Source organism: Furipterus horrens, unplaced genomic scaffold, assembly GCF_987537825.1.
Source record: "Furipterus horrens unplaced genomic scaffold, mFurHor1.1.pri manual_scaffold_6, whole genome shotgun sequence".
Lineage (NCBI taxonomy): Eukaryota > Metazoa > Chordata > Mammalia > Chiroptera > Furipteridae > Furipterus > Furipterus horrens.
In genome coordinates, this window is record NW_028327176.1 from 124,561,655 (window position 1) to 124,586,157 (window position 24,503).

At 32.7% G+C, this 24,503-nt stretch overlaps 1 protein-coding gene across 1 annotated transcript in view; it reads right to left on the reverse strand.

The window, feature by feature from the left end:
- The window catches only part of PHIP (PHIP subunit of CUL4-Ring ligase complex), a 135,957-nt gene that overhangs the window by 20,775 nt on the left and 90,679 nt on the right, over window positions 1-24,503 (reverse strand). Inside the window, exons 22-32 of the mRNA XM_090282685.1 lie at window positions 22,129-22,205; window positions 19,598-19,829; window positions 14,994-15,113; window positions 11,577-11,684; window positions 10,897-11,021; window positions 10,695-10,777; window positions 7,850-7,961; window positions 7,602-7,663; window positions 5,313-5,468; window positions 3,936-4,056; window positions 1,281-1,406 (exon numbers count right to left, since the gene is read on the reverse strand). Coding sequence (XP_090138811.1) covers window positions 1,281-1,406; window positions 3,936-4,056; window positions 5,313-5,468; window positions 7,602-7,663; window positions 7,850-7,961; window positions 10,695-10,777; window positions 10,897-11,021; window positions 11,577-11,684; window positions 14,994-15,113; window positions 19,598-19,829; window positions 22,129-22,205 — 1,322 coding nt within the window. The remainder of the gene's footprint in view (window positions 1-1,280; window positions 1,407-3,935; window positions 4,057-5,312; window positions 5,469-7,601; window positions 7,664-7,849; window positions 7,962-10,694; window positions 10,778-10,896; window positions 11,022-11,576; window positions 11,685-14,993; window positions 15,114-19,597; window positions 19,830-22,128; window positions 22,206-24,503) is intronic.

The window sequence follows — 24,503 nt, forward strand, 5'->3', positions numbered from 1 at the left end:
ATGGCTTTCCTGTCACCTAACTTCTCCTGAATCTATCAATATCTACCTTGTCCATGACATCTTAACATACTCTTCTCCCCTTGTACCTGAAACCCCACCTTCATAACTAGAAGTGAAACTATCTCCCATCTAAACTTCCATATAAACTCGTTACTTTTTCCTTATTAGTTACTTTGAGATTTGCCTGTCTACAAAATTGTATTAAGAGGTTAAATACACATTTCTTCCTATATCCAAGTATCTATTACATCACTTTATATGTATCTTTTGTAGAGAAAGGGCATGAAGTTTATCTCACTATATTTCTTTGGTGTTTTCTTATACTAAAATTACATATATCCTTTAGTAAAAAAAGAATTGATTCCAGAAAAGAAACCCTCTGATTATTCTGTGTAAAGAGAATAAATCTGGAGAATTTTTTTTAAAAGCTTCAACAATTCCTTCTTGTAAAAATAAAAGCTGATAGCTGAATATTTAAATGATAAAATATATTGTCTTCTCTTAACAAGAAATACTTATCCAATATAAATAACTTTAATATAAACTCAGAGCAGTATCTTATACAAAACATAAGATTCATTCCTCTGGCTTCAATTTAGAAGGCTCAATTCATTCTATGGTTACATAAAATCCATAAGACAAGAAAATAAAAAGTGCTGCTGCTGCCTTACAAAGTAATAATTATCACTTTTCATATGGGATCAATGAATGAGGAAAACGACTTGACTTTAAAGAAGAATCATCTTGAACATTAAATTTAGTCTCCTGCTGGACCTCTTAAATACTTGTTTATAAACTTGACAGAGGCACTATAATGTGAAAACAAAAGGTTCTCAAAGCAGATGGCAGACACTCATTTACTGTGAAAATTAAACAAGTTAACCTCTAAAAGACTCAGTTTCTTTAATTATAAATTCCAAATAATTATCTCCCCCACATGTAAGATTATTTGGGTTAAAAAGAACTATTTTAGGTAAAATATTACATGTTCAATGAACTCTTATTATTAGTCTTATTGTCCAACAGCTGGGTTTAGAAAAGGATACATGTTTATTTATGCTAACTAAAGAACATAACGTTTATGATTTCATAATATTAGCCAATGAACTAAATGTTACTTTAGACATAGACATTATATGCTTCCTATTTTGAGTGGAGCCATGCATATAGCACATCATGTGATATTATGTATATAAAAATGATTGTATTTGACAATTGACATTTTACAATATTGCCCTTATTACAAATTAATTATAATTAAGTGCGGAAAAATAACTCACTTTATAAAATGTAGAAGAAGATCAGTCACAAACTTAGCAGATTTTACAATAGGGCTTCCAGGCTCATTAAATGTTCGTGTATTATGCTCTATATATCGAACTTCCCACATTAGGGAAGAAACCCGCCTTTAAACAAACAAAATACAAGTATTAAGTTCATTATATTTAGAAGTATAGGCACAAAATTTAAAACCACAACATTGTGACTTTTCAAACTGCAGTCTTAAGTCAAGTACAAAACTCACACCTTAAGAAGTTATTTTCAAAAAAAGTATAACTTCTTTGTGTAAGGAAAAAAAAGTGTAGCAAGATTATGGATTGGCACAGAATATGTCTAGATTAGGGAGAAAGACTGTCTATAGTGATAGTAGTAGAAGAGAACTGGAGTTTTTATTTTTAGCTATATATTCCTGTCATATATGTCATATTTTGATAATAAGCATACCTGACACGTAAAAGGAAGCAATTTTCACCTAATCATATCATTGGTAATTAAATGACATGTAAAAATGAAAAGCTAACTGATAGTCAGCTTATGATATAAAAATATAAAAAGTATACTAATCATGTCAGTTTACCATGAAAGCTAAGTAAATTAAAATTATTTTTTAACAATGAATTGACAATACTAAAATAAAGTTTGGTAGCTTATTATTTTATTTCTGAAAGTAAGAAAAATACAAAGATGACTTCTAGAATATTATCCAATAGGTGGTCCTACTTAAAATAAGAAAACACTCAGAAAATCTTACTGATGTGTGAACAAAAATACAATTACATGAAATTTTAAAAACTTATAATTGTGGACACAGAAATACTTCTGTGCATTTAAAATAGCATTTGCAAAGTTCATTTTAATAATCAAATTAAAAGTATTTTTAGAATACCCTAAAGAAAACTATGTAAAATAAGGCATTAGATGAATATCAGCCAGGCAAAGTGAGAGTAATTTAACAAAAGACTAAAGGAATTACTGAAGAGGAAAACCATAAATTGTAGGGACTCTGAAGCCAATGAGTAAAAGAATAGCAAAAAAGTTTCAAACAGTGAAATGGCACTTAAAAACATAACTCAGGTCCAGAACCATATTATACAAAAAAACAGGCAGTTTCTAATTTATGTAAGGATCATATCCCAAAAGATGTTTTCCTAAATTAGTTACAAAGTTAGGCTAATTCCAAAAATCTTATTTAAACTGTAATGTATTTGAAATGTACACCTTAGCATCCTTTCCCTGTCAACCTTCATGTCTTGTTCTATCTCTGAAGCACTAGGTGTGACCCCTAAGATTAACAATTTAGAGGTCTAGGAGAAGGAAGAATATAGTTCAGAGTTTCTCCTCCATTTATTCTCTTAAAACTTCTGACATCTGGATTTGAAAAAGAGTTAAAGAAGTAAGCTACATGGGTTGAGAGAGATGGGAGGCACATTATCATAGCTGATTTCCTCCTCTATACTTCTGACAAACATCAATGAAGCAACAGCAGAAACACCTAGCAAGATCAGAAAAATCTTCAGAACCTGCAGTTGAGTATCTTAATCTCCTTTATTCCAGTAGTTTTTAATGAGGGGTGATTCTGCACCCCCAGCAACTATTTGGCAATGTCTGGAGACATTTCTGGTTTTACAACCAGGCGCTGTTATTGATATCTAAAGGATAGAGAACAACCCCAAATGTTAGTAGTATTTTTACTGAGAAACCCCACTTTCATCATTAAGGATGAAATTCCATTAACAAATGGAATTTTCAGTGCTAAGTGAAGAAAGTACCAAATTAGATTTATACTAAAAGTAATAAAAAGAATGGAAGGCACTAATTTAATGTAGAAAATATGAATACAAAATATTCTTAAATTAAATAAAAATATAAAGAACTGCAATAATATAAAACTGCTCACAAAGAGAAAGTTTTAATGTAGTATTTGAATTAAATACTGTAGTAATTAATGTAGTATTTGAATTAAATGTGTTGCCTGTTTAGCAAAACGTCATAAGAAAAATGAAAACTATAAGTATGATTTCACTATGTGAAAACTATAGACTTAAACTCACTTTTTAACAAGATAATTTAGGCAAAGTCTGTCTGAGATTAGAACTCAATATTATTGAAACTGTTATCTACAAGATGATAACATTTTGTCTTAAAAAAGAAACAAAACCTCTGTATTTCAAGCTAACCTATAACTATGAAAAATACCCCAAATGTCCTAATTTCATTGTTCATAAGTATTCATAAGCTGAATAGAAGCAAAATTAAAAAAATTGTTTATATTCTATAAAAAAATCAATTAACAAACGAACATTTCAAATGTGATATCTTGGAGAAAATAACATATGTAGGCTGGCTTTATAAAATATGCTATGAAGACAGCGAGCAATAACTCATATAACAGCCAGACAAAACTATCTAGGTATCCTATTCTAATTGTGGTCTACAGTAAGACCAGCAGTATCAGCATCACTGGGAATTTTTCAGAAATGCAGAACCTGAGGCCATACTCTAAACCTATGGAACCAGATTCTGCATTTTAACAAAATCCCCAGGTGATTTTTATGCACATTAATGTTTGAGAAACACTGCTATAGAAGATCAGTAAATGGGTAAAAGGATCATTTAGCTTTCTTTCAGTAGTAGCTACAGCAAACAGTTCTAACCTGTAAAACCTGTTCTCCAGTCTTTGTTTAATTGTACTTAAATCTGTTGGATATGCCACTACAGTGCAATACATGGGATAGGCTTGCAGATCCACAGGGGCCACAAATGCTGAAGCAATATCTAAAATAAATAAGAGAAATAAGTTTATAAATTTATTTTGTATTGCTTAAAATACTTCATGGACAATTTTGCTTGAATTAAGACAAGTTTTGATCCACGTAACAGTCTGTCAATGTCTTTTCATAGGAAATAGTTTAGCTAACCTAGTAAAAGTCTCACTTTTTATTATGTATATAATTACACTGAAAAATTCTAGAGATATCTGTTATTCGTAGACTGCTTAGAAGAAAACAGATGACAAATAACACTTATCTGACCTATTAAAGACACATACATTTCTCTAATTAAAACCTGGCCATTCAAGACTTTTTCATTCTCAGTTAACACTATAATACATTGCATTCAAATACTATAACCACTGACTTTCTCAAAACTTAGCACCTTATCTCATCTTCACAACATAATTAAGTACAATGTTAGTTAAGCAGAAAAGAGGAAACAAATTCCAAAGTCTTTAACTCAAAGTCACTGACCCTATGGGACACAGTACACTGGTAAAAATCTAGAAACTATGGTCACTCTCCATTTTTTCTTTTCTCATTCACACACAGTATGACAACTTCATATCCTAAAATATTACTAAAAGTATTTAAGATAGTATTTCAGACAATTTTTTATGAAGTGCTGCCATTCTATAAAATTCTTCAGATGAAAATATTATACAATATGTGTCTCTAAGTGTCTTTAACTCTTCTTATTCATGTTAATTTATCCCTAGACTCTCTGAAACTGATTTCTTACTGAAAAGGAGGTTGCTACAAAGTACCATATTAGTTTGGAGTTATGGATAACTTGTGGTCATTGTTTTTCTTTTAATGAGGCAAAACAATTCACATACCCTTCTCCCCACCCCTTATAAACAGTCTGATGCATATGTATGTAAAGTTAAGGGGGAAATGGGTATAGCTATCCAAATAATTATAATCTATCTTTCAGTCATTCTCTTCCAATTTACATCATGTCAGCTTGCATATGCCATGGGTTTTCAAACTGGATTCTGGAAGAATGAGATTGTTCAGAAGTATCCCTGGCATTTCCGGTGGGCCCTCATTCTAAATTCAGCTACAACAATCCCATTTATAAGTGTTTTCGATATGAGTCCTGTGTAAGATCTCATTTTTTAAAATTCCACTTAGAAATGTTTGAAAACCACTGACTTAATGATATTATGTAATAATATTTTGTTTATAGTGTTTCTCCTTTCCTTTGCTTTCTGAAAACTTTTTCTATATCGATGTGCTAATATTATCATTTACCTAGTGTCATCAACTGGTTTATTCCTGCAACAATTCTTTCACATTCTTCATCCCTTGGATTGGAACCCCATTCTCCATCAAGAGGTTTATAGATCAATGATCTGCATTCAACATCAGTTAAAGGAACACTTGTACCTAGTTCTTCAGGAAATACAGCTGAAATACACAGAAGAAATGCAGCTTTAGTGAAAATATATGGTAATTTACTGACAGGTTATCTTTAGAAAGTAGAATTGATATTGTCAAAGACTAAAGTATAGTTTTATATAAAGACTTGGTAAGTATATTCTTTATTTTATTAAAGAAAAACATGTGTCAAGGATTGGTAAAATTTAAGTTATTTTTAAAAACATTATTACTACTTATCCAAATATTTTACCTGACAACTTGCTTTTATTACCACTTACCAGGTGAAGTGAAAGTACTTCTATAAAATGATACAAATCTAAAAGGTTTTTGACTCACTTCATAATATAATCTCCGTTTTTACTTTGGTAAAACACACACAACATAAAACTGAACTAAAGTAGTATTTTTTGGAATACTTCAAACAAAGCCTAAACTTTTTTAAATGTATGAACAGAGAAAATTATGAATACTGGCATAATTCTTATCCTTATTGCTCTTAAATAGTAACAGCATGCTTTCTGTATGCCTGAATATTTAACAGAATCTGTTACTGAATCTTTAAGAGAATTGTTAGGGTGATGATATAAATCTACAAATCTGACAAGTAAGTTTTTCTTTGACTAGACCCAGATAAGAGAAATATGTTAATTACTTATGTACAAAATTTTTCCTCCTCAAAATGAAATTGAAACTCTATGGATGCATATGTATGTGTATTCAAATAGGTCAAAAACAAAAATCGCCCCCTCCACATACAGATATATTTAGGTAGGGAACAAACAATATCTCAATGACACCAATTCATTTCAAGAAACACCTCAGGCATTAAAACTCTAATTAGCTTTATTTCTCTCACATTCATTAGAGTGCAATGTGACTTCAAACTCAACTTTCACAAAGGAGAAAAACAAAACCAGAATATAAGCCATGTAACGTGGTCACAAGTTGATTAAGACATTTTAAAGTTTTAAACAGCTCTAATCTAGCAGTGAAATGAAAATACATTTCTGCTATTAAATTTTTAAAGTGATAATTTCTGGAAAGAACTAGTTTTAGACAATTATCTGCATGACTATTTTCTCATTTCTAAGGATTACCTGATTGGGTTTACTTTTTTCCAAATTATCTTTTTTCTCTGACTTCTTAGAATACAATAACTAATGAACACTTACATATGATTATATCTACTATGTCACAAGTCAATTTATTTTTTTGTTTTTAAAAATCTTTACTTTTATCTGAGAGTAAAAGTAATATATATATATATATTTTTTTTTTTTTTAATGAAACAATACAGAATGTAAAAGATAATTTATGGAAATCCTCTTATTCTCACCCTTTATAAACAATTCTTATTAATAATTTGGAATATATATACTTTTGAAACAAAGACAGGTAATGAGGTAGAAATAAAATATAATCTCCACGATTTAGCCACATGGCCTTTTCTCAGTCCTAGGAAGATATCATACTTGCCACCTAAAGACTAACCCCCAAATTCTAAGGCAGTGTATCAGGCCATACATATGCAAGGTAACAGTTATTACATTATTATTAATTATAATTACCTACTCACTGAGCCCTTACATGTGTCAGTCTCTATAAGATGTACTTTATACACATGGCATCACTTAATCCTCACAGAAGCCATGTAAGGGAGGTATTAGGTTACATAATTTCAAAGGCTAAATCATAAGAATCTGGTTTGGAAAGTTTAAGGAACTTTCCAAAATGGCATAGATAGAAGATGGCAGAGCTAGGATATGAATCTATGCTATGTCTCATGCAAAAGCCAGAACTCTTAATATTATGAAATACTGTAAAAATTCCGCTTGGAGTTTCAAAAGTATCTTTGCTTCCAAGTGCTGATCATTTAGGAATGAATAATTATTAGCAAAACAAATTTTTTTTTTCTGTAATTAAGCAACTTCAATCTTCCCTGTTAAGACTACAAATTACAGTGGGCAAATGTTAAGTCTCTCTTATTCACTGCCATGCCTCTGAAGTCCAGGTCAATAGTAAATGTGCAATATTTGATGAATGAATATTTTCTATCTGACCTTCCTAACAACCTTATGCAACAGCAAGTTGACAAATCCTGTTTCTTATTTAAAAAATTAATTCCATAATACATATACAAAAAGCCTAATATACACTTACCATTATTAGGTATGAGCTCCATATCCCAAGGACTCATCTTTTCTGTATCACCATTATCCCAGCTTAAAGGAAGAAAAATCCTGTTATTTAAAAATCTAAATACTGTAATGCGATTTTTTAAATAAAATCACATCGTGAAAATAAATGCTTTGGCATTTTAATAAAGTATCTCTATCATTTTATTAATAGATGGAGAAAACGTTCCAAGAAAGTCAGGCTGAACTAAAATACAACAAATACTTCCTTACCAAACATTATAGCATTGAAACAAACTATCAGGGTACTCAGGTTGAAGAGGTTCCTGGCTTTCAATTGTTCCAAACCACCAGGCATCATCTATGACTGATCTGAAACGGTCACCTGGAGAAGAATAAGAGCCATTTCATTACTCTGAAATGTAAAACTGCTGTTGTTGCTCCTTTTCCCCAAAGTATATACCTTTAAGATACTTAAGCTGCCTGTATGATTTCAGAAGATATATAAAATGTGACCTACAAATTCTAAAATACGTAAGTAAACAAGTCAGCAATATCGAGGAAAAAAACTTATTTAATAAGTACACCTGAGGTGTGACTTACCAGTTTCTATTGTAGTACCAGTTCTTACATTTTCTTAGGGTAAGGAGAAACTGACTTTTTTCTTTTTTAATTTTTAAAAATTTTAAGTATATTTTATTGATTATGTTGCTACAGTAGTTCCAATTTTTTTCCCTTTTGCTCCCCTCCACCCAGTACACCCCTTCCCTTCAGTAATCCCACCCCTCTTAGCATGATGAAATCTTGTGACATCCCATACCATCCTGCCTGGGAGTGAATCATCCCTTTGTCCCACCATATCCGCACTGTATATGTTCACCACTTATTAGTTACTTGGTAGCTGGCTCATGTGTGTGTGTGTTATATAAACATACATATAACAAAGTATATATACTGTGTGTTTATATATAGAGACCAAAATCACTTTTATTACAGTACACTGTTTTATTGTTCCATTTTATTATTTATTGTTGTTAATCTCTTACCGTGCCTAAGTTGTAAACTAAACTTCATCATAGTATGTGTGTACTGTATAGAGAAAAAGTATAAAGTTCAGTACTATCTGTGGATTCAGACATCCACTAGGGCAACAGTTCTCAACCCGTGGGTCGCCACCCCTTTGGGGGTCGAACGACCCTTTCACAGGGGTTGCCTAAGACCATCGGAAAACACATATATAATTACATACTGGTTTTGTGATTAATCACTATGCTTTAGTTATGGTTGGGGTCACACACGAGGAACTGTGTTAAAGGGTCGCAGTATTAAGAAGGTTGAGAACCACTGCACTAGGGGCCTTGAAACATATCTCCCATGGATAAGAGATTGGCACTACTGCATCTTTAGAAATAAAATACCAAGAAATACTAACTTTAGAAAAAATATTAATCTATAAATTGCTGGGGGGTTAAGGGAGCAACTCTAAGATCCAAATGAGTGAATTCTGATGTACATCCATTTGAACTATCTCTGACTTCTCCAGTGATTGCCATTATTTATTTGCTTAGGTTGTTATATCAGCTCATTTCTGGAATATTCATGGACACGAATATTTGTTCTGCAATTTATTAGCAGATGCATGCCCTTAAAAAATTTATTTTATCAAATAACAGTCAAATAATTTTAAAAAATCAAATGTAAAAAATAACCAAAACCAAAAAAAACTTTTAACTATTTCTTCTTCAAATTTACTTACAAATTTCTAAATGAGTAGAGCTGTTTCTTCCCTCATCTATTTTAGACATTAATTACTGATCTCAATCCACACAACTGTATATAAAAGGTGTATGTATTTAATTTAATACATATTCAGTTTTTCTTTACCATGACTCTGTAAATATTGTTTGCTACTAAGCCAACTTGCACACAACTACTTTCTTGTATTATTTTAAACTGTTTCAATTTTTAAAATGTTTTAGTTTTCCCTGCATTTATGATTGTCTTCTCACATTTGCTAATCAAAACTATAAAAACTTTTAAATATAATTTCCCACAAGTCAAGCATATTAGATGTTTGATCAGTTCCATTTTTTCCCCCTTGAAGACCACTTTTGAAGGACAGTCTCTTCTGGTCTGGTTGTTTTATAGGCTTGCTAGCAGATGCTATTCCTGGACTATTGACTGTTACTTAGAAATTCCTTTCTGCTCTTTCCTGTTGTGAAAATATTTCCTGTGTCCTAAGGGGATTACATGTCTTTCTCTATCATGGTTTACTCCCTTATTTTATGGAAAACATCTTTTGAAGCTTCCAGAGAAATGATACATGATATATAATTTTTCTCATAGCTGCCATGACCCTAATTTTGATAACTTGCATCTTCTTAATTTTTCTTTTTTAGACAACAGGTAAATTTCTAAGCTTACAAAGTCCAATAACTATAGACAAATCATTACGTCTTCAATGCATTCCAATAGCACTGGAGAAGAGATGGACTTATGCATCAATTAATGTGCTTTTATAAGCCACATCATGCTATACATGCACCACATGTCACTCCCAAGATGACAGACTGACCCTGTTTAACACTTTTAAAAGAAATACTCTAATGAACAGTATATCCTTTGGACATAAATTAATGCATCTTAAATGCCTAGAAATTCTTAAGGATTTTTTAATTTCTTTGAGTCTTGATTACAATATTATTTTTTAAAGATTATAATAAAGTTTTAAAAAATGTAGGTTTAACTTTTGTCCCATCTAAATTAAATTATTAAGCATATTGACCTAGAAGACTTCTTTTCTTTCAATTTTGAATTAATATTTGTGGATAAAAATTTAAGTCAGCACAAAGCAGCTAAAGGAATAAGCATAAACAATGTTATAAAAGTAAACAAAGTTAAGAGAAAGAAAAGTTAAGAGTTTCAGCATCAACTAAATTAAAAAAGTATTTTCATTCTTAAAAAAACTTAAAAAATACCTGACACAATATTGTACTTTGCTGTTAATATTTGCAGAAATGGCTAGACAACTTCTCTGATTTCTTTTCCCAAATTATGAAAACTATGAAATCACTTATTAGAGTAAAAAAACACATGTATAGCTTCTAAAATTACCCACCTATATTCCACCGCCTGTATCTTGCATCGTCAAACTGTTGTCTCAAAACTAGGAAATCTATAACATCAGGCATATCATGGTATCTAATTACAAAGAGAAATAAATTAGGTCACATACCTAAAAATATCTAAGAGATGTTCAAATTTACCTGGAAAACAATCTACAATACTAAGAAACCATTGCCTTTTTCAATAGTCCTTACTTCATGGTAAATGATCCGCCAGTCAGTTTACCAGTATCAGGATCAAGAAAAGCAAGTTTAAGGCAGCAAAGGGTAGGCAATCCCACTTCATACTTTATGCCAACTATTTTCATCAGCTCTTGTTCCTGAGGAAGATAAAAAATAAGAAACTATCTTAAACCAAAATAAACTACTAAACATAATCAAGAAAGCATTTATTCATTTCAATCCTGATTTAGGTAATTATTCTGTGTATATGCAAAAATTCATTGAGGTGCATACTTAAGATCTGTGTACTTTATAGTATGCAAATTCCATTTCAATTTTGAATAGTAAAAAAAAATGAAAAAAGAAAAATAATTTAAGTGAAATAAGTTTTCCAACACTTAAGTAATTTTGAAGTACTGCCAATAAATCTAGAAATACTTATCAAATTACAAGTATATTTGCTTCAGATACAAGTGTTATATAATTTTCTCTATAATTATATTTTGTACCCAACTTATAAAGTTATCACAGCATATAAATTCAGTCAATCTTATGTTTCTTAGAATGTGAAATACCCTCTACTCCCCAGGATTGCTCTTGTTAATAAAGTTATCTTCAAGATACTGTTTCTTATACTGAAACTACTAACAATACAATTTTCTCCGTATTCCATAACTACATATTTTTGAGCTATTAAATAATAAACACCATACCCGCAGTTCCATTTTATGCCATGGCTGTTTTTTGGGATTGATACTATAAATTTTATTTTTCCGAGCCATTTCAACATACGCTTCATGTCCTTGTCGGAAATAATAAACCTAAAATGAAAATAAAGTCACAATTTAAAAACTTGAATGTGTTTCCTTAAACGCGATATGCAAGAATTTAATGTCCTTTGAACTAAAAGATATTCTAACATCATAATTTTTTCCTTCTTTTCCTCAAGTTTTTCTAATGCCACATAATCAAAACCAAAGTGTTCAAAATAACATTACTTTGGTTAAAGACTAAGAAGTTAAGAAGAGGAGTTACTTTGGTGGGGTTTCCCCCACCACCACCACCACTTTACTTTTAAATTTTAAATAACAAGCAAAATAAAGACAGGCTCATAGATAGCAGGCTGACAGCTCTGGGGAGGGTTGAAAGGTGGAGGGATAAAGCAAAAAAAGAAAAAAGGAAGAACCCATGGACATGGACAACAATGTGGTAATTGCAGGGGGAGGAGGATGGATGGAAGTGGAAGAGGGTGGAATAAATGGTGATAGAATGAATGAATCAATTAATGAGTGAATAAAAGCTTCCTGTACTTAAAAAAAATAAAATAGAAGATTAAAATTAATGAGTACTGGACAAAATAAATTAAAATTTCATTAAATAAAGAATTGTAGGTATAGGCCCTGTCTGGTGTGGCTCAGTGGATTGAGCACTGGGCACATGCCTGGGTTTCGGGCCAGGTCCCCAGATGGGAGCAGGGGGAAGACAACTGGTCAATGTTTTTCTCCCTCTCTTTACCCCTCCCTTCCCCTCTCTCTAAAAATTAAAATTAAAATTAAAAAAATATTTTAAAGGTGAGGATGGCTAACTATAAAAAAAGAAATTAAAAAAAAAAAAAAAAAAAAAAAAAAGCCAGTATCTTAAGAACCTGAAGAAATACATAAAAAGTCATCAATATAAAACTCTGGCCTTAGAAAACCTCAAATGGGAGGATATAAGGGATTCTTAGTAGAGGCTCCTCAGTGGGAGGTCATCCAGTAGAAAAGTCACTAGACCCTTAAGCCTGTCTCCTTAATAAGCTCCTATATATTTCCATTGCCATGTGAGCTCTGCAGTGTCAGATGGTGGGGTGCAGAACATGCCCTCTTCTGTTAACAATCACTTATGTCCTAGGAGTCGGTTCCTCCTAAGATACTGGGTTAAATTATTATCCAACTAAAAACATATTTGAAATGTTTAAAATGTATCAGTTTGATTCCCGATGATAAAGCTATTTCTTAAGGCTTAAGAGTTCATACTACCAATTTACAAGCAGTGTGATCTTTGGCAAATTACTGAAGTTTTCTAAGTTTCACCTTCTTATCTCAAGTTAATAATGCTCACTGTATAAAATTATTATGTGACTGAAATAAGAAAATGTATGTAAAGCATTTAATACAATGCCCAACATAATAGAATGACTTTAAAAATTTTAATCTATTTTATTTTTAAAGAGAGGGGAAGAAAGGGAGAAAAAGAGAAACATCAGTGTGAGACAGTAACACTGACTGGTTGCCTCTCACATGCCCACAACTGGGGACCTGGCCCACAACCCAGACTTGTGCCCCGGCTGGGACTTGAATTGGTAACCTTTCGGTTTGCAGGAAGACACCCAATCCACTGAGCAACACCAGTCAGGGCTAAATAATTTTTTTTTAAGTTAATCGGTGCTGCATAACAAAATTGTAACCAGGGGTCATGATTAGTTTACAGTAGTCCCTCCCTCTCTATATCGCGGTTCACTTATTGCGGCCTCACTTTATCATGGGATTTTTAAAAATATTATATTTAATTATTTATTGCAGACTTTTTGCTATATCGTGGGATTTTGCGGTACTGTATACATATGTTGCTAAAGTTATGTAAGTTTAAGAGTGTAGAATAAATGTTAAGGTTCCTACTTCGCGGGGGTTCTAAAACATAATACCCGTGATAAGTGAGGGAATATGGTATTGTTCCCTTTTGTAGCAAGTAGTTTATACATATGGAGAACTTGAAAGTAAAAAATGTATTCTCACTTACATTTTATCCGTATAAAAACAGCAAGGTATCTATTTATCCTCATTTTATGACTATCAAATTTAAGTAACTCCTGACTACCATCCTACAGAACTAGTACTTGAACACAGTAGTTTGATAACAAGTACTTTTCCCACTGTTAAAAAATAGTAGAGCTTGTTAAAAAAATGCTATTAAACTTTTTAAAAATGTTATTGAGTTCCTAGCAACATTTCGAGACATCCATTATTCTACATACTTTTATTCTATTCATTAATATCATTATTCAGTTGTCTGAAATTCAGTATGAAGGAATGGTACTGAATAATGAGGCCCTACCTGTTTAAGCACTAACAACTAAAAAAACAATGTAAACAGTTTGAAAAAAAATTATTCGATAAGCAATTACACTTTCTGGCCATCTTGAAATAATATATTAAACATAATATAATCAAGCATTTTCTTGACGTGGCAGATCTGTTAAGATCTACTATTGTAACTACATTACAATAATGTGGTAATGGTCTGGGCTCCTCAAGACTTTTTAGGCAAGTAGGGTTTCTACATGAATTATTTCAGGCTGTTCATTAGTTACTCTTGCAATATAAAGTATTTGTTTTCCTCCTTTGACTGCGAAGTTCCACCTGCCGCTTCCTATAGCTAATTAGTGTGTTTTGCTAAAAAAAGCAGTTTTAATTCCTGATTTCTTAAGGCTCATGTACTGGGCACCAAATAACCATCTCTTACCATTTACGCATAAAATAAGGAAACATGAACCCCAGAGTGGAAAACTTTTGATTTAAAATTTTACATTTTCATTTCATAGTCCAAAGTACATAGTCAAATGATGGCTAATTACATTTTCTTAAAAATGAAATATTTCTTATTCTAAGAAAATAGAATTTTTTAAACATCTAAGTAACAGATTATGAACCCTTTAAGTATTTAAATGAAACACTTACAAAATAAAATTAAATGAAAATAAAATGCTGAATTTCATTTTTCTTTAACAGGATATATATTGTATATAATGTTATACATATTTAAGTCTTAAGCTAAGAAAAATACTTTTTAATTTAAAAAAGAAAAAGCTGGCAATAAAACACTCATTAAAAATACATACTAGTTTTTAAAATGCCAACAAAATTTCCATTTTTACAATATTTAGATTTGCAATTGCAATATTTACAGCAGCCTCAAAAAAGATGATCATTAGCACTTCTGTACTAATTTTATTTTTCTGTACATAGTTACAAACATCTAGATACTTTATGAAACCACTGCAATCTTCTTGAGTTCTGTTTCTAGAGCTCTAAAAAATTTTAAAGTAACTTAAAAGAAAGAAATAAAGGATGTTTTTAAAAGTTTAAATGTACCTCATCACCCATCTGTGGTACAAATGGACATCTTCGGGGAAGAGTATCTGTAATCCATGTTGAAGGCAACCATTCTTCTAACGTCAACCCATTTTCCGTTAGTTCTCCTACAGCCAATCTCTAAAGTTTAGAACATTTAAAGTAATATTATCATAAAAGTATTCATCTACTATCTGTCCTTTAAAAATAACTATAAAGGTAGTTAAATAAAGGGAATCAATGAACAACATGTATGTTCTTTAGGCAGTAAAAACCTATTCTGGAAAGAAGGCAGTAGTAGCAGTATAGTTTTCAATCTCTCCAAAATGACTACATGAAAAAGAACTAGATAAACCAAAACCCTACAGACACCATTCACAACAAAATTAAGTGCAAAGATATTCCCATAAACACCAAAGTATAAGCTCCAAGTAGTCTCCCTTCCTCTCAAAGTTCTACCACTTTTATAAACTTTTCATGTAACAAACCAAAGCATATTTGAGTCTTTTTAAAAAAGTCCTAGCCATCGTGTGTTAGTAAAACTAACTAAGATATTCTCTCATATGGGCTGATTAGTGCAAGACACAGAAGGCTAATTGTTTTCATGGCTGGGTCTTATACTTCTATATAGTCCAGGAATACTCCTCTCCTCTTTGGAGTAGCCATTTCACAATTTGGGCTCACAATTAGCTTCTGGCAAAAAATTTTTCTTTGTATTTTTTCCAAACAAAATGTTAAACCAGGCCCCTTAATAATTTCTTTTCTTTTCTTTTCTTTTCTTTTTTTTTTTTTTTTTGTGGGTAAATATAAAACTGGGCCTTTGAGAACAACTTTTTTAACTTTGCTGGTCATCTACAAGTGGCCATCATGGTTTGTAAGTTGTTACCTTAGACTTAGGAAAAATGGACTTCTAAGAGCCTTTGAAACCTAATATTATTGACAAGTAGAGAAAACTCATGCAATTGATTAAAAATGTTTTGGTTCAGTGTTTCTATATTAAGATTCTAAGCTTTATTCTCTTGTGTTTGTTTGTTTTTTTTAAGGAGGCAGTTATCACTAAGTTAATGCAAGTTCACCTAAAAGAAGCAATGTTATAATGAGATATTACAAAACAGTATTTCCAACAGGTACTGCTACAGGTGCTACCCAATATTTATTTTCTCTTCTTTAACCACATCTTCCTGCTTCTCAAATACACCAGGTGCACTCTCTCTTTGGAGAATAAGAAATGGGAGAAGATTGGCATTTATTACATGTGGCATGGGTCTACTGGAGAGAATTTTAGTCAGAGGAGCGATTTACAAATTTTGACCCACACATAGTCTAAGTCCAGTGTGCTATCTATAAATCAAATTTTATTGCAACACAGCCATTCGTTTATGTATTGTCTATGGCTGCTTTCAGGCTATAACGGCAAGTAGCTGGACCTTTAAAAAAAAATTTTGTTCATACATGCTTTAAAAAATAGACGAGGGGATAAAGGGCAGAAGCAGGAAGACAGGTGGAAGGCTACTACAATAATACAAGGGAGAGTTCATGGTAGCTCACACTATTGACAACAGAAATGGTGAAAACAGTTATGTGCTGAACATATTTAGAAGAAAGAACCAAGATAATTCCATGATGGACTGGATGTACAATATAAAAGAAAAATGGGAATTAAGGATAATACTAAGGTTTGGGTGTAAACAACTAAAAGAGTTGTTACTGTTGAGATGAGGAGGACTAGAATGCAACAGGTTAGAGAGAAACTCTTAGACAATAAGTTTTACATGTGTAAGATTTGTGATGTTAAGTCAGATAATATCAGAAGAGTTATTTTACCCAGTTACTGAGTAGTAACTATATTACTATGTACCGCATACATCATAGTTAGATCCACAGATTTTATCAGTTTTACATACACTGAGATTTTGAGTTAGAAGTGTGTTTTTAAAAAGATGTCCTTTGACTTAATAAAAAGAAAAAAAAGTAGAAAAGATCTGAAAACTGTTAATTCCAGCCTCAATATGGACTACCAATTATACTAGGCAAGTATCTCTCCACATAAGGAAAACTCTATGTTGATTGGGATAGCTAACAACACTTACATGGAGACAGATAAGTCGGACATTAAACAGGAATAACCATAGTTATAGCTGTAAGACTGACATAGACAAGAATCATTATGATAATTCTTATTCACCAATAATTCTTAGGAAACATATAATTTTTAGTTAAAGTACATTTGTGTCAGTACTTAAAACCACTCGGAATAAATATCACTGAATATTCATCGAACTTTTCAGCCTCATGATTGGAGATTAAAAAAAAAAAAAAAGAACTGGAGATACAGGTAATTAATTTATTTTCTTTCTATCCACAGAAATTCTTCTAGGCCCACTTCAAATCTTATTTCTTCTGGAAGCCTTACCTGAAACTCTAAAATAAGATGCCACCATTTAATTTCTGATTTAGTATCTTTAAAATTAATCTGCCAACAATTGATCAAGGTTTCTCTCACACATCAATGTTTCTCACCCTTTATTTCTCCCTCCCTTCCCTCTCTATCTAAAAATAAATAAATAAAATCTTTAAAAAACCAATCTGGAAACTAAACATATGCTTCCCTCGGTGTCCATCTTGGGGGTTTTGAGCAACTTGCTAGTCACACATTATTTTTAGAATAAGTACTCTGTCTTACACATCTTTCTACCCACTGTATTGCTTTATTATAAACAGTAACCATTCAATAAAAATTTATTGATCTGGTCTTCAAAGCTCCTAAAAGCATAAGGGATATATGTCAGATGCCATCTGAGATTTATTAATTTTCTTTATCTGCCTTACTGATTCTTGCTCAACTAATTGAAAAAGAATTAGTCATATTGAAAATATTTTCGTCTTTTCATATGTGCAATACTATCAATTATTTAATCATCTCAGTTACTTTCCAGCTCTAGAACTCTGCATAAAAAGGGAAATATTACTTGAGATAATGAGAAGACTAAGGAATAAGAACAAGTCTATCTACTGTTGGATCCACTGGCAGGCTAACACCAAATCATGTCCAAATTAAAAGGAATAGTCTATAATATCCTAAACTTACTATATTTAAAATCTATCCCACCTAAATTTAGTGGCAGACAGATCCTATTACATTACTTCAAGAGAAACAGTGAAATTAAAATATGGCAAACAGTAACAGTGGATCCAAATGTTGCATTGTATGAAGGAGCCCAAGGTATTAGTTCGGAGATGATTATCAAATCAAGGGGACCACGAAGTAAACTGCACTCTTGGGACAAAAGAATTATGTTCTCACAGTGTAAATCTCAAAAGTTCATCAGAATTATCTTGAGATTTTTTAAAAAAGTGTTTACATTATTAGTCATACATGGCTAAATAAATTTTTTTAACCAATCTACCACATGAAGTAATGGGTCCGTATACATTTATCATTGACAAAACAGAAGGAAAAAAACCAAAAAACAAAAAATAACTGTGGGCAAAGCTAAGTATTCTCTTTGGTAAATTTTCCCCACACAAAAGCAAAGGAGGTGACAAGAACAGTAGGCAGTGGAATCTAAAAAGTAATTCATACTTATAAAGCTCAAACAAACAAGAGCTCAACTGACACAGATAAAATAAACACTTAAGACAAGTGTATTCTTAAAAAATGTCAAGTTCTCCCTGACCAGTGTGGTTTAGTTGGTTGGGTGTCATTCCACAAGGCAAAAGGCTACTGGTTTGATTCCCAGTCAGGACACATGCCTGGGTTATGGGTTTAGCCCAGTCAGGTCAGGGCACGTATAAGAGGCTGTTTCTGTCTCACAACAATGTTTCCCACCTCTCTTTCTCCCTCACTACCCCTCCCCCTAAAAACAGTAAACAAAATCTTTTAAAAAAAGGTCAAAGTTCTCTGGGGATAAAGGCCCTATAAGTCTCCAGAGTATTTAATACTACAAGTACAACAAAACTAACATCTAATTATGGCTTATACACTGTATAAATTAATAAAAGCTTGTTAAAACAATAGTATCTTACTCTATATTCCTATTTGCCTTATGGTCAACTATGACAAGTTTCCTCCTATGCTTGCTGTTTATTTTCAGCAATAAAAATAAATATGATTAAAAGGTAAAGGCAATTAAGAGACTAAAAAACTGTATATTTTGTAGCATTACTTTTTAAATATATATAAATAAATCCCACCAGGTTGTCAAGGAAAATATGCTCATATTATAACACTAAATGCTCAATATTTAGAACATAATTATATAAAGAAACACCTCACGTTTTTGAATAAACTAAACATATTTTGGTATACATGTCAACAGGTTCTCTGACTTACAACGAAGTAAAAATGATGTGTAGCAAATCCAATTTATGAGGTTAATTAATATAAACAAAAATTAAATTCTTACAGCATCTTATCAACATTAAATCAAAAGAACATTGAAAGAAACATTATTCAAGGACCTGCTGTACTCCATTTTACTTTGTGTACTTCTAAGATCTTTTATTACTACTTGCTGGTATACCTCAACAGTGTTAATGTTCATCAACTGCACTTTTAAAATGTGTGCTGTGCTTTCACAGAAAACATTAGTTTATATATATATATATACATTTAAAAAGTCAACCTTTTGTTTTCTTTCTTTGGGCTTTTTTTTCTTTGGTGATATTGGTCCATCTTTTTCTTCATTTACTTTTTTCCTCTCCTTTTTAATCTGTTTTTGCTTCTGTTTTTCAGATTCTTCTTCTTCATCTGAACTGCTTTCTGCTTTCTTGGTTTTATGCTTAGGAATTTTCTTTGGTGGCTGCAGATTAATTCCTGCATCAGCTGTCCAATCAGAATAATCACTGGAGTAGTCACTAGAAAACAAAAAAAGGATTTAAAAAACACACACATACAATATATACATTAAGACTTTGTCTTATAAAAATGCAAAAAAAAAAAAAAGTTTTAATAAAGAGTACATATTAATAAACTTCAAATAGTTCCCTAACTTAACTCAACTTCTAAAAAGTTTCTCAAACTTCTGTAGACTTACTCTGCTTAAATATCTTAAAAAAAATTTTTTTTAAGATGAAGTTATAGCTTAAATTGAAACAATGAATTTAAGTACCTTCTATGATTTTAGCCAAAAAATGATTTAGGAGTGTTTCATCTGTTCAAAAAGATTGTGGAACATATACAAGAAGGAAAGAGTTTCCTTCCTCAATTCTAGCAATAGTAGAAAGAGCCCTGGAGAGCACAGGAGGTATCAACATTGAGGAGGAGGTATAGGGATTCCTTTTTTGATAGGTAAGAGCTCTTGACAGCGGGGACTCCTAGAGCACTGATGCCCTGATATTGAACTGGCACGGTTAGAGGTATTCTTACCCAGTGGGAAGGTTGAACTTGTAAACTATACTTAGCATTTGTATATACCTTACATATATCATATGCTGCAAAACATGCCATGACTCAGAAAACTACAGGTCTTACTATTTTACGTATCACTACCAACTATGTTTACTAGTTCTTTTCAGTTTACCTTCAACAGACCTAAGTTTTACTTAACTAGTGTTATTGCAAAATAAAGAATCTAATCATGCGATCTTCTGTTTCAATTTTGGTACATGAGACTATTACTTGATTGTATATTGTTTTATAAGTATAAATGCCTTAAATCTAAAATATACTATGTTAAAATCAATAATTACTTGCCCAGATTTAGTGATATATGACCTCACTCTCCTGAAAGTATTTCTGGCAAATCCTCAAAGGACAGATTTTTCTGGAGTTCTTTCTATTCTACTACCACCACCTCTTGCCCTGGCCCAATGTCCTGTATAGGCATTTTCCTATATGTCCCCAAGAATAATCATTACAAATAAAATTTAAATAATTTACTGGTTTTCTAATATGACTTCATGACTTTATTTTAAAATTGAAAATGATTCTAGAGAACTTTAAGTATTTTTCAGACTCTATTCTGGATGCATGGGAATGCATCTGGCAGGCAATCATCCATCCAAGAATAGACTACCTTTAACTTATGAGCATTTATTTATACTTATCCCCCCCCGGCCATGGTCACTGTAAATGGCACCTGCCAAATACTGATAGTTGCTACTTTCTGGAGCACTCAGCTCTTATGTAAAACCTGCTGCTGCCAGCAAAGACCTAAGTATAAACCTGAGAGCGCATGTTCTTTACAATATTGCCCTCAACTGCTAGCCTGTTTCAAATGCAGAAAACTAGCAGACATAACTTTGGGCACTTGCATAGCACTAATGGGAATGATTGTTATGGATATAGGAAAGCCCTTGATTCTAACACTGATATAAGGAATTCCTTTTTATTTTTTAAAATGTGTTTACTGATTTTAGGGAAAGAGAGACAGAAACATCAATTGACTACCTTTTGTAGTCGTTGCACCAGGGATCAAACTGTAACCTAAGTATGTCCCCTGATGGGGAACCAACTCCCAACATTTGATGCACAGGATGACACTGCAGCAAACTGAGCCACACTAAGCCAGGGCGTAGCAGGAGTTCTTACAGCCTCTACCTCGTGGTTTCTTTGGAAACTTTATTTTAAAAGCTACTGCTGCTGGAGAATAAGTGTGAGGGGCTAAACATAATGACAATTTCCAAAGGCTACATCTCTTGTTATTAAGGCCTTACAATGTCAGCCCTGAAATACTGTGAATTGCTATTATAAGGAGTGGAAGGAATCCTCACATGGTCAAATAGGGTGGGGATAACAGAAATAAAAAAAAGCTTATTCTCACTGCTGAAAAAAGAAATTAATAGCATTCAACAAATTCCACTATATAAAACAGTAAATACTACAAGATCTCATTACTTTTATAATTTCATGCTCAAATATTTTTCAAAATTAATTTGTGGTTCAGTGTTAAAATCAGAGCATTCAAAAGTAAATTACTAATTATGAAGATAGTTAGAAGCACCATTTTGCAGACCTAGTTGCAATAACCGAATATTTTCCTACTAGAGAAAACATATCAGAAAGAAAAATCTAAATTTTGTACGACTCCAAAAATCTCTAAATAAGGAGCAACTTTTAACTCAAACGGACTCTGAAAAATGTTGCTCGTAAAAAATCTTCAGCTATCTAAAGAGTTTACATTACATTTGAAGAAATAAAAATTCATTGAAGTACCTAGAACTGCCATCACTATGCCATGCTCTCTCTTCTTCTTCAGAGGTTCCCCCACTGACAGCAACAACTTCACCTTCCTATGAGATATTGAATACATATTTTATTGTGCAATATTACAGAAAATATAGTATTATCTAATATTACCAATCAAATTAAGATATTGAAATTAAAACCTGATTTATATAAGTTGCAAAATAGATTCAGTGCAGTCTCTTGGATAAATAACATTCAGGGTGGGACAAAAGTAGGTTTACAGTTGTTTATATGGAAAATACAATAATTAACAAATAATAACACAAGAATAAATTGTTTTGGGGACTTCCGGCCAAGATGGAGGCTTAGACGGACACGCTAGGTCTCCCTCTACAACTAGAGAGGAATACAACTACTTCAAAACAAAGGATAACTAGAAATTCCAGAAAATAAAACTACACGGAAGACCAACATATGAAGTTATAAACCAGCGGCGCTCTTTGGGCAGGTAGGACGAGAGAAAGGGGGCGGGGCGGCGAAAAAGCCCGGAGGCAGTCAAGCCCCTGGCAGTGCGCGACCCCAGCGCTGGGGAAAACAGCCACCGCATCGCCTTGAACAGTGAGGCCCAGGGGGGCGGGAGGACGGATCCCGGTCTCCTAGCTGAATAACTGTGTGAATCCACCTTGGACCCCCGCCCCCAAAGGAAGCACCACAGGGCTGCGAAATAGGTCGCGGACAGGCGCCGGTCGCTGAATTGTGACGCGTACACAGGCACTGCCCCCTACAGCCGGCCCAAGAAAACAAAAAGCATCTGTCAAAATGAGGCAGACAACTATAGAAATCCCGGTGACACAGCTCACCAGGCAACAGATAGAGAACCTGACAGATGAACAGATAAGAAACCTGTCAGAGGCTCAATTCTGGGCCATTGTTATCAGGTGGCTTACAGAATTCACAAAAGAGCAGGAAAAAGATAAGAAAGAAGCGAAAAACATTCATAACGAAAGGAACAAAACCACATACGAGACAGATGGTGAGGAAAAAAAATCCAGAGTTCATTTCAACAAACTGGAATATGGAGAAGGAACAAGCAGTCAACCAATGCAGAGAGAGGAAATGGGAAGCAACAATGAGAGGATCAGAAACCTCTGGGACAGCTATAAAAGGCCCAACATAAGAATCATTGGTTTGCCAGAGAGTGAGGAAGATGAACTAGAACTTGAAAAATTCAGTGAAAATATAATAAAGGAGAACTTCCCAGACTTGGGGAAGGGAATAGACTTGCAGGTCCAGGAAGCAAGGAGAGTTCCCAAGAGACTGGACCCAGGGAGAACCACTCCAAGACACATTATAATCAAAATGTCAAAAATTAAAGATAAAGAGAGAATCTTAAAAGCAGCAAGAGAGAAGAAAAGAATTATGTACAAAGGGGTCCCAATTAGACTATCAGCTGACTACTCAAGGGAGACCCTACAGGCAAGAAGGGACTGGCAAGAAATATTCAAAGTAATGAAAATCCAAAACCTACAACCACGAATACTCTATCCAGCGAAACTGTCATTCAGAATAGAAGGACAGAGAAAGTGTTTCCAGGACAAAATAAAACTGAAAGAGTTCATTAGATCCAAGCCACTGTTATATGAGATGTTAAAGGGACTGGTTTAAAAAACAGAAGCTAGGGAGATGAAACAAAGGCAAACTAAACAGGCAACGAGAGTGGAAAAGGAACTGTGGGTACGGGAAGTATATTGGGGGGAGGTCAACAGGGAGGGGGAGTGGGGAGAGGGAGGGAGATGATATAGGAATTGGGGATCATGGTAGGAGGGAATGAAATAGACGGAGAGAGGTTGGGAGGAACTGTATGCACAACTAATGGACATAATCTAAAAGGGGGGGACAACTGGAGGGAGGGGGGCCACCGGGTGGAGGGGAGCAGAGGGAAGGGAAATTGGCACAAATGTAATATTTTAATCAATAAAACACATTAAATCTGAAAAATAAAATAAAATAAAATAAAATCACATTTTATTGTTTTTTAAAAAATAAATAAATAAATAAATAAATTGTTTTGTTACTCACAACTGTAAATCTACTTTTGTGCCACCCTCTACTTTGTTTATTGTTTTTAAGAAGCTTCAAAACTTATCTTCTAGGTTAGATATCAAATTCAACAGCTGACATAGCAAGTCAATTTTTACCTCTTGGGCCTTTGCTAAAATTTAAGCTTTACTTTTTCTATAGATACTATGGGAAGCTTGAAATTAGGAACTTTTATCTTATATTAGTATTAAAATAGCTTTATCATACACACAAAAAAAGAGAATATTCCAGTTCTGGTATTATCCAAATTGTTGAGGATTAAAAACTACCCAAACAGTTTCTCTTTAATTTCTACTTACCAT